Source organism: Biomphalaria glabrata, chromosome 3 (assembly GCF_947242115.1).
Source record: "Biomphalaria glabrata chromosome 3, xgBioGlab47.1, whole genome shotgun sequence".
Lineage (NCBI taxonomy): Eukaryota > Metazoa > Mollusca > Gastropoda > Planorbidae > Biomphalaria > Biomphalaria glabrata.
In genome coordinates this window covers 52,334,559-52,351,687 of record NC_074713.1, presented here as the reverse complement: position 1 = coordinate 52,351,687, position 17,129 = coordinate 52,334,559, and the positions used below count along the sequence as shown (strand labels likewise).

Genomic DNA, 17,129 nt, shown 5'->3' with positions numbered 1-17,129 from the left:
CAATAAAAGCCGGCACTCTATGTTGTTGTTGTTTTTTTTTTTTGATATGGCGAGGGAGGGGAGTTGCAAGATGGGGGAGGGAGACGGAGGTACACTTCGACCACCCTGCTACTGAAAAAAGAATTTGAATCAGGGGGGGAGGTAAGCGGATTAAAATATCTGGCCGAGTGGAGTTGTCTATAATCCCATCACCCAAAAGAAAATGAAGCAAAGTATGAGATTGTAACACTAGGTCGCCTCTCCTAGGACATCGTACAAAATGGACTCAGTCCTGAGACATTTCACTAAATGGTCAGCCTGACATCTTTGACAAATTAGTCTACAGCCAGCCACATCGCTACTATATGGTTATTATTAAATGTTTACAAAATGACGTATACCGCACACTATAGTTCAACAGAGTAACCAATAATAATACGTTTTTGTGGCGAATGGTTGCCAATGCATGATCTCATGTAAGGTTGGAACCTTTTCCCTTCACCTCTACAAGACCAAATGAATCTACCATTTGTAAGCCTCCGTGCACTAAGGCTCCATGCTGAGATCACGCTCTTATTGTCCAGTCCAAGTATTAAGCCATTTTTCTTCAGGGTTTAACTGTTTGCATAACATCAGCTTGCACTAGTTCTATCTTTCTGATGACTTGTACTATTGACATCTGAACACCCAGCTATCGTTGAGGATGTAGTTCAGCGTCCATACAACATTGTCGGAACGAAGTTTTTCCGCTCTTAGATTCAGCCGGACCTGTGAGAAAATGTTTTAAAAGTGTTTCATCCATTCAGTCCAACTGCCACTTCTCCTCTGTTCTGTTTGGTTACTTCCAGACGTCCCGTCCCGCGTGCTACAATGGTCCCAGCTATCGAAACTCTTAACTCTGAGGTGGCGTAATGTCTGTCTTGTCTCTTTTCTCAGAAATATGCAGAATCTGAAACAAGAAGAACATGTAGGCCTGTGTAGATTTTTGTAATTCAATAGAGCATGTTCACAAGACGTTAAAAACCTTCAGAATTGGTTAATTTCCCTTGATTGGCTTGTAAAGATTGTATTTTAAGGCGACCGTTTGATCTACAAAATCATTTCCTTAACTTGGACTGTTTTTCATTGCATCTCTCTTCAAGTGTAGGAATACGGTGTGCTTATATTAGAGGTGCTACGGCCTTTAATAACGAGAGTGCTCTATTGACATTATCAAATAGTTTAGAATTTCGCAATGAAATTTTGTAAATTTAATGTACATATACTTATTTTATTCAAATAATCACAATTATATTTACAACATAAATCAGTATTAGATCTACAACATAAATCATTATTAGATCTACAACAGAGAGCAGTATTAGATCTACAACTTGAATCACTATTAGATCTACAACTTGAATCACTATTAGATCAACAACCAAATTAATAGTTAGATCTACAATTCGATCTACAGTTGTATCGTGTCTTATCTTATAAATTACAGACGTTCTTACAAAACAGCAGATAATGACGTCCTACGATTTAATCTTGTTGTACGTGTTAAGTATACCTTTTTCGGTTGTCTGAGTGGTAAGAAAACGCTTAGCTATTTAACTGAGGGCTCTCTAGTTCGAATCCCCGATGTACACTAGGAATTTTTAGATAGAACTCGGGCCGAGTTGTTTTAGCTGAGCTCGTAATGGCAGCACGGAAACCTTCTCTCAGGCATCTACCGCCCCCACAGATGCTCTTCAAAGAAATTGGACCAGAGCGCTCTACGATCATGGAGGATTCACCTTTACCTATCCCTTAGTCTGCTGGACCGTTGGGGCACCACACGAGATCTGATGACCGTCTTTCTCCAGTCATCATTGAGGATGCGTTTCGCAAAAGCAGTAATAATAATAATAATATGGCTTTTTTTTTTAAACTTAAATGTTTGCTAAATGTGGACAAGATGTACAAAGGGATGGTGGTAACTAGTAGTGCGCAGTGTGGGATAGCTTCCCACCCCCAACCCCCACACATCTTTTGACTTAGATAAGAAATAGAATGATTTACGACAGACATTCGGAATACAGATTTACATTCGCATCGTGTAGTTAACCTGTTTATAGACTCAGACGTACCCCGTCTCCTCTTACAGAGAGAGAGAGAGAGAGAGAAAGAGAGAGAGATTGAGAAGACAGAGAATGAGACCAGACGGAGAGACACGACAGAGAATGGTTAAAGACAAAATAGATTACAAGAGAGAGACAGAGAGACAAGAGAATAGTGAGTGAAAGAGAAGTGAAAGAAAATGAAAGAGACAAGAGAGACTGGGCGAGATAGAGGGAAGAGAGAGAAAGAGCGAAACAAAAGAGAAATAGATAGAGTGACAAAAAAAATAGAGAGACAGCGGAACAAGAAAGACATACAAGTTACAATATACAGACATTTTTTTTCCTTTTATGGTAACTAATTAATTTTTCTTTTTTTTTTTTTTTTTCAAATTAAACATTTTTTACAATGGCACCCCACCATTCGAGAAATAAACCTGGTTTAGTGATTATATATTAGACTTTATAAAAATCCAACAATAGGGCTTTAAATCTAGACTCAGAAGACTGCTCAAGGATTTTTCACACATTAGTTTATCAAACTCTTTAAGGAACGCCGAAATTCCCGAAGACTTCTGGTCCGTTTAAGATAACCATTTTCTCGTTCTCTAGTCAAATCAAATTTCTTTCTTTTTTTTTTTTTACTTTGAAAAATTTTAACGGTCAATGTCGTGTTCTAATTTCAAATTCCATTTATGTGAGAATAAAACAAGAGGGCAAAGGTCAACTTTAATACACAATGAAAGCTAATATGCTGGTACTAATTCCAACTATCCAATTTATTTGGAAAGATTGCAATAATTTTTGTTAATTAATTTTTTTAATTAGCTAAATAGACTGGGTACAAATTGATGATCAGCGTTTAGTCTTTGCTGAATACGTCAAGAGAGGTAACTCTTATATTCTTTTGTTCAACTTTCAGATCTGACCTAGAGAGAGACCAAAAATAAAAATGCTAGCAACGTAACATTGTCAAAAAACCTGGCAGACGGCAATAAACGAAAAGATATATGGCAGGCCAACTGGTTCATCTACTGAGAGGAGATATAGGTAAGTGATTACCTTTGCACGGAACTGGAACAGCGTGGTCTTACAGTTCTGCTACGTCTTTCCTCACATCACCCCACAACTCCCCACACCACACCATCCCACAGCAGCTCATTTACCAAACGTTGATACATAGGTGTCCGGTCTTTTTTTTTTTGTACTCAATTTATTTCTGGTTATAAGTCTTTCTTCCATCTTTCCGCGGAATGAAACAAGTAGAGGTGGCTGTGTTGATAGCGCGTTAAACTTTGTTTTGCAACGTAGCTTGTCTTGAGCAGAATCAGTTGCATACAAAATATATATATATATTGGGGTTCTTAACTTCCTGATCTTTAAGTCCACCCAGCTCTACGGGATAGGCCTATCAAAACTGGTGAGTGACGTCTGCCAAGAGAGCCAAGCGGAGAGGCGTCATGATCAAAATGGCGCCCATAGTGTCAGTTTTATTTTTATTGAAGGATCATTCATACTTTAACTTCAACTTTAAGCACAAAATATTTTATGCGCACCAAGAATAGGTAATTTTAAAAAATAAGTAACCCCTACATCTCATAAGCTCGACCTGTGGTCCCTTCTAGGGCATAGGCCATCAACCAACTTCCTCCAGGCTTCTCTGTCCTTGGCGAGTCTCTCCAACTGTTCCCACGTCTTGACCACGTCTTGACCTTCTGCTTGGCATCTGCTACCAAATCGCGGCGCCATGTATTCCTTGGCCGTCCCCTCTTCCTCTTTCCTTGTGGGTTATCGGTTAGGGCTTGCCTTGGAGGCAGGCTTGCGAAGGGTGTGACCTATCCATCTCCAGCGTCTCTGAAGGATATCTTCTTCAATGGGCTGCTGCTTTGTTCTTTGCCACAGTTCCTCGAGATTTTGTCTGACCAGCGGATCATAAGAATCTTCCTCAGGCAGGTATTGATGAATACCTGGATTTTTCCCATGTTGGTGATAGTGGTTCTCCAGGTCTCTGCTCCATAAAACAATATCGGCTTAACAATGGTGTTAAAGAGCCTAATCTTGTTGGTGGTGCTTATTTACTGCAGGTGAATGATAAGATCCTTAATGTCTCATTCTATTTCTTTCTTGCAATGCTTCACGGTTTTAGGGATCTTTTGTAACTCTGAATAATCACAAATATTTTCTTTTTCTATGATCTAGATCTCGCCTTGTACCTTACATTTCAATACATTCTTACCTTTGCTGTTCATCAAGTCTTCATCAGACGGTGCGCAATTTGGCCAAGTACTTTTATTTATTTATGCAACTCCTTATTGAATACGGAGAAACATTAGAGTCGAGTCCGGGAATTCCCGATGAATCCATGCGAAATAATGTGTCCAAAAAAAAATATTTACATTTATAACAAGAAAAACATACAAATCATATTTTTAAAAAATGGACAATACCTGCACAGTACAAATTTCGATTCTTTTTCTCTTAATAACTAAAGAATGCTAGATTTAAACAAATGGAACATTTTTTTTACCCTGATACCGGTTCGGAAGCCAAGCGCTTTATCACTCAGCCACCGCGCCTTCTAAATATATACATAAACTGTGAAATGTCTAGAGAAATTCTCAGAGCCGTTTTCGACACTTGCTACAAACTTCCAACTTAGTAGGAATGAAAAAAAATAAATAAACAAGCCAATGATGGTTGGCTCCTAAGAAGTGAGCCATATATACAAGCGCCCCATACTGGCTCCTAGGCGCTTTTAAGCTATCCAAAATGTGAGTTCAGCGGACTTTCAGATTGACTTGGAACTGCGCTAAATATTGTATGTATGTGAAACTCATGGGATCGGCACAGCTCAATGTGTGTGTCGCAGGTTCGAATCCAAAGTATAAAAGGTTGTTTTTTTCTCCTCGCAATACGTACGGGAGATGATGGTAAATGATGGTAGATGTTGGTAGATGATGGTAGATGATGGTATATGTTGGTAGATGATGGTAAATGATGGTAGATGTTGGTAGATGATGGTAGATGTTGGTAGATGATGGTAGATGTTGATAGATGATGGTAGATGTTGGTAGATGATGGTAGATGATGGTAGATGTTGGTAGATGTTGGTAAATGATGGTAGATGTTGGTAAATGATGGTAGATGTTGGTAGATGATGGTAGATGTTGGTAGATGATGGTAGATGTTGGTAGATGATGGTAAATGATGGTAGATGTTGGTAAATGATGGTAGATGTTGGTAGATGATGGTAAATGATGGTAGATGTTGGTAAATGGTGGTAGATGTTGGTAGATGATGGTAAATGATGGTAGATGTTGGTAAATGATGGTAGATGTTGGTAGATGATGGTAGATGTTGGTAGATTATGGTAGATGTTGGTAGATGATGGTAGATGTTGGTAGATGATGGTAAATGATGGTAGATGTTGGTAGATGATGGTAAATGATGGTAGATGACATAAAGCTCCTTTCTTTCTATGGATGACGATTAATTGACGGGTGTTATGTGGCCTGAAAAGTAGCGGATTGAAATGTTACCCTTTGAAAAGTAAACATTTGAAATGTTGCCCTTTGAAAAGTAAACTTTGAAATGTTGCCCTTTGAAAAGTAAACTTTGAAATGTTGCCCTTTGAAAAGTAAACTTTGAAATGTTGCCCTTTGAAAAGTAAACTTTGAAATGTTGCCCTTTGAAAAGTAAACTTCTAAATGTTGCCCTTTGAAAAGTAAACTTTTGAAATGTTGCCCTTTGAAAAGTAAACATTTGAAATGTTATTATTTTGGTAAATAGGCATTTGAAATGTAACCCTTGAAATGTAACAGTTTAATGATAACAAGGGAGACCTACTTTCAGCCAGACTAAAGGCGTGGGCTGGAGATATAAGTTGGATAGTAGGTCAGGTAGTTGATGAATTACCCTCGCGTGGTACAAGAACCTTGACGACAAGCAGACGATGTGGTCGAGTTGCTTCCCTTGAAATGACGAGCACACATGACGCCGTCTGGTTGCCATCAAATGTCCGCTTCCGGTGTGAGCCGTTATCGATAAAGATGTTATTTTTACTCCAGGTGAGATTCTTATTAAGAAGAAAAATAATTTGAACTGTAGTATTGTACTGTACTGGGGGAGGGAGGGAGGGGGGTATCGATTCATTAATTTAGAATTAGATGATGAAAGTAAAAGTAGAGATTCAGACCTCGCCATCTCTAGGGCAGATAATGTAAAGGTCACCTGTTTCTATGGCCTGTGGTTAACAAAGGTGTCACGCGGCCAGCAATGCGACCAACCCGCCTTGACTTTCACACAACTAATGTCAGGTACCCATTAGAGATAAGTGGACTCAGGGGCGTCCACAAACAATTCTGAAATTAAAAATCCCAGTCTTCACCGAGAATTGAACCCGAGACCCCCCCCCCCACCCCCGGTACGGAAGCCAGGCGCTTTACTACTTAGCCACATAGCCCTTGGAATTAGATAATATAATATGTCTACGATCTGTAGTGATGTAGCGCTCTGTAACGCACAAATTCCAGGGCCAGTTTTAAGTTAGTGGAGGCCCCGGGGCAGGATTCTTGTAGAGGTCTCTACAATTTTTCTAAAGCTTTAATAAAAATCTGACTGTTAATAAGAATACTTAAATCTATAGACGTGCCATGTTTTACAAGAATGAATTAAGGTATCTGTAAATTTAATCTAATTGTTCTTCTTTTTTTTTAAATATTTAATATGCATATTTAGTTTTTTTTTTATGTATATTTTTGGGTTGTTGTTTTTTAGAGTATGGTCCAGCGTTGAGCCCATTTCTGTAAATCCGAAGCGGCTTATACATTACGCGGTGGCTGCATGGTAAAGCGCTTGGCTTCCGCACCGGGGGTCCTGGGTACGAATCCTGGTGAAAATTGGGGTTCTTAACTCCCGCATCTTTAAGTCCACCCAGCTCTACTGGGTACCTGACATTAGTTGGAGAATAAAGGCCGTTGGTCGTTGTGCTGGCTACATGACACCCTCGTTAACCGTAGTCCACAGAAACAGATGACCTTTACATCATCTGCCTGATAGATCGCAAAGGTCTGAAAGGGGAACTTTACTTTACTTTACTTTAACACACTACGAGCACGCTACATGTAGATATTTCTTAATCACGAAAGTGTTGCCAACTATAAGATTTAATGTTTTGTCGGTAAAAATACGAAAACAAAATATTTTAAAATAAAAAAAAAATTAGCATTTCTGACACGCCGAAATTCGGATTTCTGTTTTTTCTATTGTGGAGGCCCCGGGGCAGGAGCTCCGCCTGCTCTCTCTTAAATCCGGCCCTGCTAAAATCTCATTTCATATGTTCACAATGCAACTATTTTCTCATTGTGAAGTAGCCGAGGTTCTAGAGCGAGTTTCTTGTAAACTGAATGGTTGAGTTCGACTACTAGGGAAAAAGTTTTCATTGTCAGCCTTGATACCATCTCTTGCAGCTTTTTTTATAGTAGCTGGTTGATGTCTTGGCATATCCACACTCTCGTATGCTGTAGAGATGTTGACTCTTCGAGTTTTGTTTTTTAATCGGACCCCGAAAAAAAACTATCTAGCAGCCTTGTTTTTATTTCAAGTAGATATCTTTTTATCGCATGTATCGCCTTAGGTCTACAACAGCTAAGAGTCCAGGCATGGAGACGTTGAGCCCAGGATAGATCAGAATGGAGAGATGTGCTAACGCAGGACAGGGACCTCCATGGAGACATATAGTACAGGATAGATCAGAATGGAGAGATGTGCTAGAGCAGGACAGGGACCTCCATGGAGACATAAAGTACAGGACAGATCAGAATGGAGAGATGTGCTAGAGCAGGACAGGGACCTCCATGGAGACATAAAGTACAGGATAGATCAGAATGGAGAGATGTGCTAGAGCAGGACAGGGACCTACACGGAGACATAAAGTACAGGATAGATCAGAATGGAGAGATGTGCTAGAGCAGGACAGGGACCTCCATGGAGACATAAAGTACAGGATAGATCAGAGAGAGATGTGCTAGAGCAGGCCAGGGCCCTCCATGGATACATAAAGTACAGGATAGATCAGAGAGAGATGTGCTAGAGCAGGCCAGGGCCCTCCATGGAGACATAAAGTACAGGATAGATCAGAATGGAGAGATGTGCTAGAGCAGGACAGGGACCTCCATGGAGACATAAAGTACAGGATAGATCAGAATGGAGAGATGTGCTAATGCAGGCTAGGGACCTCCATGGAGACATAAAGTACAGGATAGATCAGAATAGAGAGATGTGCTAAAGCAGGCTAGGGACCTCCATGGAGACATAAAGTACAGGATAGATCAGAATGGAGAGATGTGCTAGAGCAGGACAGGGACCTACATGGAGACATAAAGTACAGGATAGATCAGAATGGAGAGATGTGCTAGAGCAGGACAGGGACCTACATGGAGACATAAAGTACAGGATAGATCAGAATGGAGAGATGTGCTAAAGCAGGCCAGGGCCCTCCATGAGCTGTAGGGCCACTGGGATGGATGTATGGTATCGCCTAACTGACGGTGCCTTGTTGGAAACGCCTATCAAGAAATCACGAGGTAGGCTTAAAGTAAATAGAAAACATTTACATTATTTTTGTTCAAAACATTCTCTTATTTGACTATTTGACTTATTCGACCTGACTATTGAAGGACAGGAGTAACGACTGGAGAGATAGTGTCTATAAGGAATACCCTGACACCCCATTCCGTGGACTGGTTCTAAGCTAACGTTACTAACACCTCCACCACCTAGTGATGAGTGCAGAAGTGAAGATCACATTTGTTACAAGCACATGTTTGTGTGTGTGTTCATGATAATGTATGTGTGTGTATGCAGGTATGTGTAGGTGTTTTTCTCTACGTCTGTGTCGTGTGCTAAATAGGACTTGTAAGGAGTGGGTTATCTGTTCTTTGCTCCGCAACTCTGACAAAGCTTTCATTTTAGTCAGGAAAGCACTTGTGGTCAATGGTCATCTTTAGAAAACAGGCCGTTACGTTCTTTCTTTCTTTCTTTCTTTACCCCCCTCTCTCTCTCTCTCTTTCTCTCTCTCTCTCCATCTCTCATTCTCTCTCTCTTTCTCTCTCTCTCTTTCTCTCCATCTCTCATTCTCTCTCTTTCTCTCTTTCTCTCTCTCTCTCTCTTTCTCTCCATCTCTCATTCTCTCTCTCTCATTCTCTCTCTCTTTCTCTCTATCTCCCACTCTCTCTCTCTTTCTCTCTCTCTCTCTCTCCATCTCTCATTCTCACTCTCCATAACCCTAAGCTTTGTATCTCAGTCTTTCTCTCTATTTTGTCTTACTCTCCTTCTCTCTCTGTATCTCTTTCTTCCTCTCGTCACTCTCTTTGTCTCTCGCTTTCTCATCTCCCCCCCCCCACGGCTTTCTCTCTATATATCTATCTTTTTCTCTCTTTTTTCTCTCTTTCTTTCTCCTACTCTTTCTCTCTCTCTCTTTCTCTCTCTCTCTCTTAGTCTGTCTTTCTCTTCGGTCTCTCTCTCTCACACTCACACACAAAGCGAACACCTCAGCAGACTAAGCACTCCACCAAGAAACACAGACCAGACTCAGAGAGACAAATTGCCAGTAACGTCAGACAGACACTGTTTCACATAACGACCGCTTAGTTATCTGTAGGTCAGTGCCGATAAGGGAAGAGAATGCGAAGGGAAAAAAAAGAAACAGCGGGCTGAGAGTTATTTGCCCCTGTCATTGTCCAAGATGCGTATTTTAATTAACGTGTCAGAATGACCTTCCAAGACCAGAGCGTGGCCGTCTGCTGTTTCACTTCCACATATCTCTCCACCCCACCTCCACCCCCCTTATTAAGAAACAGCAATTGATATTTAAACTCCGTTTGACATTTTGATATTAATTGAAGACTCTTACATAAAAACTATACAATGACAATGATGCTGAATTGAACTTCTTATGTTGCTAATTAAAAAAGAACAGATCTTAAGTGTAACAAATCTCACTATGTCAATGTTGATCTCGGGATCAAATCTCCTTTATTTCCGCTACTTAGTTGCCCATTTTGTTTTTTAAATAAGATTGAAGATTCGATAAATAGTTTAGTGGTAAAGCGCTTGGCTTACGAACCGAGGAGTCCCCGGTTCGAATCTAGGTGAAGACTGAGATTTTTAATTTCGGAATTTTTAAGGGCGCCCCTGATTCAAGCAAACTGTAATGTGTAACTGACATTAGTTGGTAAAAAGTAAAGGCATTTGGTCGTTGTAATGGCCCCATATCACCCTCTGCCCTATAGATCGCAAGGTCTGATTTACTTTACTCTACTTTTCCCCATGATACGCGTATCAATATATATGTTAGTGATACGACTATTTGTTCTCCTTTTCAGAAACTCTTTGCGTGACGTCCAGAATTCTTGTGTGGAAACGACAAGCAACTCTATTTTAACTCTTTCTCTCCTAACTGACGATACCAACGTTGATTCCACCAGAATGTGGTAAATAATTACGGAGAGAAAGAGTTAAGGCTGTGACTTGCGCTGGAATTTGGATTAAAGTGAGGAGGATTCGCGCAACACGTCGACCTCACTCTCTCGCCCTATAGCCCGTCCTTTCCCGGAAGCAAGATTTGGTCAGGACGTCCGGGGACAAGTTTGGGTGCAGTGGATGACCAGAGACTTTCTGTGTGTCTTGTCCTGCTCTTAAGTGCTCCACAGCACTGTGCTGTTACTTGCCTTTCTGTCCGATTAGTCTAGTTTTGTGACGATACGCACAGGCCGCCAAGTCCAGACTTCAAATGCTAGGTTTGACAGAACCTCAGTGTACTGCCTGAGTTAAGGCTAGCCATGTGATGGCTCATCCACTTCCACCACTGAGTCTTACAATACAGAAAAGACGTTTTTCCAAGTCTAGAGTGCAAAGGTCAAGCTAGGTGTAATTCTGTATGCGACAAAAAAATTCGTGTCTTTATATTTTCTCACGGATATTTTTCTCCGTATTTTGTTGCAAGCAGTCACCTGGCCAGCAGCGGCCTGGTTTTCTTGTTCACTTCTGCCGAGGCTAAGTTTCAAACAAATTGCGCGTTGTTTCTTACAAGGGCACTTCTAATGTTAGGGTACGGCCGAGTGAGATGCCACCCCATCTCTTGTAGCGTCAGGGCGTTAGTTGCTCTTATTTACCACACACACACTGAACAAACTTCCGCCCGCGTCGTTTTGTCATCAAAAGGTCCCCTTGCATCAAGATAGATGCCTTAATCCAGTTACCGCCCCTGAGATAATGAGTAACTATTAGAATTTTTTTTAAATCCAGTTAGGTACTTTAAAAAAAAAAAGTATTGTATTAACTCTGATAGTTCACAATTTTGAAAAGATGAATAATAAAGCAAACACGGACATTAAAAAAATGACCTGGAGAGTAAGCCGAAACGAAATGACAAGATAAATGATATTTTGTCTTCTGCTAGTAGCCAGAGATCAGGGGAAGTGACTGGCTTTTTTTTTCTTTCAGTCCACAAATCAACCCGGGCTTCTAGGGACGCCTTGTCTGGTGGACCCCTATTGTGGAGTCTTTTTTTTTTTTACCCAACTCCCGGCTTCTGCCTACCCGCCCCTGCCTTTTCAGGTCTGAATGGTATCCGTGTCGCGTGATTAGCCTCCATTTAGCCGCGGTCATCCCTTGGATAATCTGGACAGTGGTCACAGGTTTAACTTCTCCCCCCCCCCACCCAGTCCATGTAGTGTCCCGAACATTTAAACAGTCGTTCTGTTATAAGATGTCTTTGATTCAGAAGACATTGAAAAGCAGGATTAGATGACCACACTGGACACGGCATCGAGAAAAATAATTAGTTGACCTTACTGGACACAACCTTGAGATATAGGATTAGATGACCACACTGGACACGGCATTGAGAAAAGTAATTAGTTGACCATACTGGACACAACATTGAGAAGCATGATTAGATGACCACACTGGACACGGCATCGAAAAAAATAATTAGTTGACCATACTGGACACAACATTGAGATATATGATTAGATGACCACACTGGACACGGCATTGAGAAAAGTAATTAGTTGACCCTACTGGACACAACATTGAGATATAGGATTAGATGACCACACTGGACACGGCATCGAGAAAAATAATTAGTTGACCCTACTGGACACAACATTGAGCTATAGTATTAGATGACCACAATGGACACGGCATCGAGAAAAATAGTTAGTTGACCATACTGGACGCAACATTGAGATATACAATAAGATGACCACACTGGACACGGCATCGAGAAGTATAACTAGTTGACCATACTGGACACAACATCGATAACTATAATTAGTTGACCATACTGGACACAACATCGAGAAGTAAAATTAGTTGGCCATACTGGACACTACATTTCAATGTTCATGTCGGGATTTCAAAAACAAAAAAAAAGGAAACTTAAGAACTAAATTGTAAAGAAAATAAGAGTTTTAAAAAATTAGAAGTAAACAAAATGGTTCAAAACGGTAAACTAACTGAAAATAAGTTAAACATGAAAAATAAGCCCTGGTTTTTTAATTTAAATTTTAATTTCCATTCCTCGTATCTTATTGTTCTTGTCTTCTTTTTTTTTTTTTTAACTACTATTTTCGTTCCTTGGCCATATTAAATTAATTCTATTTCAGTTCAAGGTGAATTTCGTTTCCGTTGTTGTAAAAAAAACAAAAAACCACTACACTACAAAATATATATATATACACAAAGCAGGTGCCAAGTTTAAAATCGTGTCATTGTCAAGTAAATCTTTATATCCAGTTTTGCCATTAAGCGGGCCTGATCGTGTCGGAGGGTCATCTACACCAAATGTCCAGTGTTTAAGCCTCGTGAATGAGCTTGGTTGGCTGGGGTGTGTGTGTGTGTGGGGGGGGGGGGTGGAGGACAGAACCACACTGACCTGTTATCTTAAATATGACAGATACTACGTGACCTTCAAAGACTAGGGATTAGGTCAGCTAACGTCCACTGTGGTCAATCTAATCCAAGCTACTTTGTTTTCCCTATTCATAACCCTGGACACTGAGATTATCAACTGGACGTCTGCCATTCTGTAGACGACTAATGGACAAAAACAACAAATGACAAGTGGGGAAAATACACTTTAGAATCTTTGTCCCTTTTTTATACTTTGTTTCGTTAACATTTTGACCACGTGTCACTTTTTAAGGAAACTTTTTTTTTTAAAACGTTTGTTGAACTGTCAGCAACAAACACTGAAGTCACGTGGTAGACAAGATGAACACTTAAAACCTTCACAAACAGTCAACTTCAATTCCCGCCGTTTTGGTAAATGAGGGTGTCCGTTGAAATTTCGCACATTAGCTGACCGACAAAACTTTTAGAAAGATGACGTCATTCAATACTGAATTTATTTTTGTTTTATCAATTGGTCTCACAGGAACTAACAAAAAAAACAAACTATAATATTTTTTTATTCTTACTGAGTATCAGTAAAATCCTTTTTGCATTAGGCCACCCCCATTATTTTGTATCTAAATTAGTTAAATAATATCCTCAGAATGACACATAGATAAAGACATGCTAAATGTACAATATGCGGGGACAAAGTCGAACAAGTGCTCCTTCTTTCCTACTGGCATTAGATCATTAGACTGCTTGAATCAGCCAGCATAGTGTAAATCACTATACATGTATGGCCGATGTACTGCCGCAATGCGTAGAACGTAATTACCTTCTCTTGTACAGTTAAGTCTGTGATTTAAAAGAGGTAATAGTTGTTTTGATTTTTTGACTATACTTTTTGAACATAAAATAGGAATTGCTTTGTTTCTTATATTACTTGTTATTACGTGCGTTGTAAATATTTTTAACATAAAAGAACAGAATAGTTTTATAATGTTTGGGAAGAATATTAAATGTCGAAAATAATTAGTTGTTTTTTTTTCTTTCCAAACTTTCTTCTACACTCGCTGTTACTTTAACAAAATAAACACTGGCAAAGTGAAAAATGATATTCGTAGATTAATATATATATATATATATACATATATATATAAGTGTTCAATCCTGGCAAACAATGACACCAAATACACCATCAAGCCATCTAAGCTTTATGCTCGAAGACACCACCCAAGGCAGCGCCCCTGATGGTGACTCCCGCAGCGAGCGAAACAAGATCTACTATGTGCTAGTACTTTCTCATGATGATTCTGAAAGACAATCAAAATATTTCACATGCGCCCCACAGTGACCATACTCTTGTCTGTTTTTTCGTTATTTTTTATTGTTTAGTTTTTTTTTTTTTGGTTGTTTTTTTTTTTTGGTTGTTTTTTTTTTGGTTGTTTTTTTTTTGGTTGTTTTTATTTGTTGTTTTTTTGTTGTAGTTTTTTTTTTTTTTTTTTGTTTTATTTTCGTTTTTTTTTTTTTGGTTTGTTTTGTTTTTTGGTTTGTTTGTTTTTTTAAAGAGTTCAGCCCTTTCTGTCCTTCGAATACTGCAACTCTAGCAATGCCATATAGCTTCATCTGCCCATACCGTCTAGACTTTAAGAAGTATAATCTTTCAATTTTGGATCTCCCACCAATATCTTTATAAGTTTCACTATTGTGTATTCAAATTTAAACTACAATAGTATGTGTGTGTGTCTTGAAGGAGGTGGGGCTGAAGGTTGAACATGTTCAAACCACTAACAGGACTTGGTATATAGTGAACTGTGGCACTTAAGAATGCAGGGGGAGTACTGAGTTGGGGGGGGGGGAGGGGTAGTCAAGATGCCTACCTATTGAAGTAGAATACTACGCGGAGGAGAGGGGGTGTAGGTGGTGGGCAAGGTGGGTTAGGTAGGTGGTCAGGTCACACAAGGCCAGACTCGTGAAGAGAGAGCAGGTCATCGACCTGGCTGGTCAATTAGTGACAAGCAAGAGAAGGGCGCGGAGTGGTTTAAGGGACGGGGGAGGGTAAGCGAGTAGCCCTCCTTTTCCCCTCCCTACTCTAGCACCTCTTGACGTGTTACGCATGGCCACTTCCAAAAGGTAGATACAGCAAAAGACTAACAGGTCCTTAGATGACCGCAGTTAGTTTCGGGGCTAGGTTCACTGGACCATGAAGGTGTCAGAACTTGTCCACGTAAAAACCGCAAATTTGTGGCCTTCTGATCTACGTAGTTATTGACCCAGAGGTCACCGCCTGACGAGGGGTCATTCAATGGACACTTTGAGATACACCTTCGATAGCCCACCCCACAATATATGTCAATAGTTTGTTGGGTTTTTTTTTATTAAAAGTAGTTGAAATTATTAATTTTTTTTTTAGCATATTACTTTTATTAATCGATTCTATTCTCACGGTGTATTTCTGATTAAATCATATGAAATCTAGTAAATCTTGGACATACAAAGAATCAAGTGATGTCAAGTTTCTTATATATCTAACTTAAAGATGTATTAGCGATTTTCCATTGTGCACTCACGTCTTGCTATCGATACGATCACAATAAAACAAGATAAATTTTAAAAATTACAAAGAAAGTTTGTGTTATCATACAAACTCAGAGGCAGCCGACGATGGATCTTCCCATACTAACAAATATTCAAGCAAATTTGCTTGAAAAAAAAAAGTAATATCCCAACGAAACGAATAAAGACATAGTCCTAAATCTTTATTAACGTAAACTAGAATTAGATTCAAAAAAATCTGTTTGAAGTGCTCATACAATTTGCATTCCTAACTTTGGTGAACGAAAATCGATAATAAATCTTCTGGGCGGTATTTAAAAATGTATATATATATATATATATATATATATATATATATATATATATATATAGGCTATATATATATATATATATATATATATATATATATATATATATATATCAAATATTTGAATATTTGATTATAATTATAATTATGTTAATATAAATATATACAAACCATGAATAGCATTTAGTCGACGTTTTAGCATGAAAATTAAATGTACAATTATTCAGAAGAGAGATTTCATACAATCCATTGGAGTCATTTTTGTTCTTAACTAATTCCGGAACGATAATAAGATAATGAGATATTATCGGTAATAAAATTTTTTAGACGGTTTTGCTAGAAAATTAAATGTAATATAAGTCAGAAGAGCTATTTGAAAAAGTCATTTTATCGAAAAATATTTCTATTAAAAAATTCTGATAACCAATTATCGATAATGAGTTGGTTTTTTTTTTTTGTTTTTTTTTTTGTTTTTTTTTTTGTTTTTTTTTTTTGTTTTTTTTTTGTTTTTTTTTTTGTTTTCTTTTCGACGTTTTTGCATAAGGTTAAATATTATTTAAATTGGAAGAGTGATTCTAAAAAAATATTTTGCGTTTTTTTTTCCTTTTAAAAATATAAAGAACAGCAATAATAATCTATAATCAGAAGAGTGAGAAAAAAAAAAGTAACAGTTGCAACTAAACTTTGCAAATCATAAAATATGGTGAAATCAGATTTTCAATAGCTTTTCTATGTTTATTGATACATGGATGGATGGGTATAAGGATACATGGATGGATGAATGGATGGGCATAAGGATACATGGATGGATGAATGGATGGGTATAAGGATACATGGATGGATGAATGGATGGGTATAAGGATACATGGATTGATGAATGGATGGGTATAAGGATACATGGATGGATGAATGGATGGGTATAAGGATACATGGATGGATGAATGGATGGGTATAAGGATACATGGATGGATGGAAGGATGGATGGGTATAAGGATACATGGATGGATGGATGGGCGGATGGATGGATGAACAAACGTTTTTCAAACCTCTAGTAAAACGATGACTCTCTTATAGAACTGAAAACACTCGATATAACAGCCTACACGTTTACCAGTGACATTGACATGTAGTTTGGTTGTTACATTTTCTTTTGTGTTCTATCGTCCTCAATTGTTGCAGTTGTTCTTTTTAAAAGTTCAGAACTATAACCATTAAAAAAATAATTTCGCAATTTTAATTAGCGTCATTGCCTGTTTGAAAACATAGTTTATAATAATTTCCCAGGATGCAGTTTGATAAAAGGAACA

At 38.7% G+C, this 17,129-nt stretch overlaps 1 protein-coding gene across 1 annotated transcript; it reads right to left on the bottom strand.

Annotated features, from left to right (window-relative positions):
* Nucleotides 1-4,911: 4,911 nt before the first annotated feature.
* LOC106080291 (uncharacterized) lies at nucleotides 4,912-6,052 on the bottom strand. Its single transcript, XM_056023502.1, has 2 exons — nucleotides 5,976-6,052; nucleotides 4,912-5,536 (listed from the first exon to the last, which is right to left on the bottom strand). Exons 1-2 carry the CDS (start codon nucleotides 6,050-6,052, stop codon nucleotides 4,912-4,914), a joined length of 702 nt encoding a protein of 233 aa, XP_055879477.1.
* Between the last annotated feature and the right edge of the window lie 11,077 nt (nucleotides 6,053-17,129).

Excerpts from the sequence above, each read along its gene's own strand:
- LOC106080291 (XM_056023502.1), bottom strand. The coding sequence starts at position 6,052 with ATGTGTGCTCGTCATTTCAAGGGAAGCAACTCGACCACATCGTCTGCT. Across the intron at positions 5,537-5,975 it reads GGTTCTTGTACCACGCGAGG|AAAGAAAGGAGCTTTATGTC; the intron begins GTAATTCATCAA and ends CGTCATCCATAG.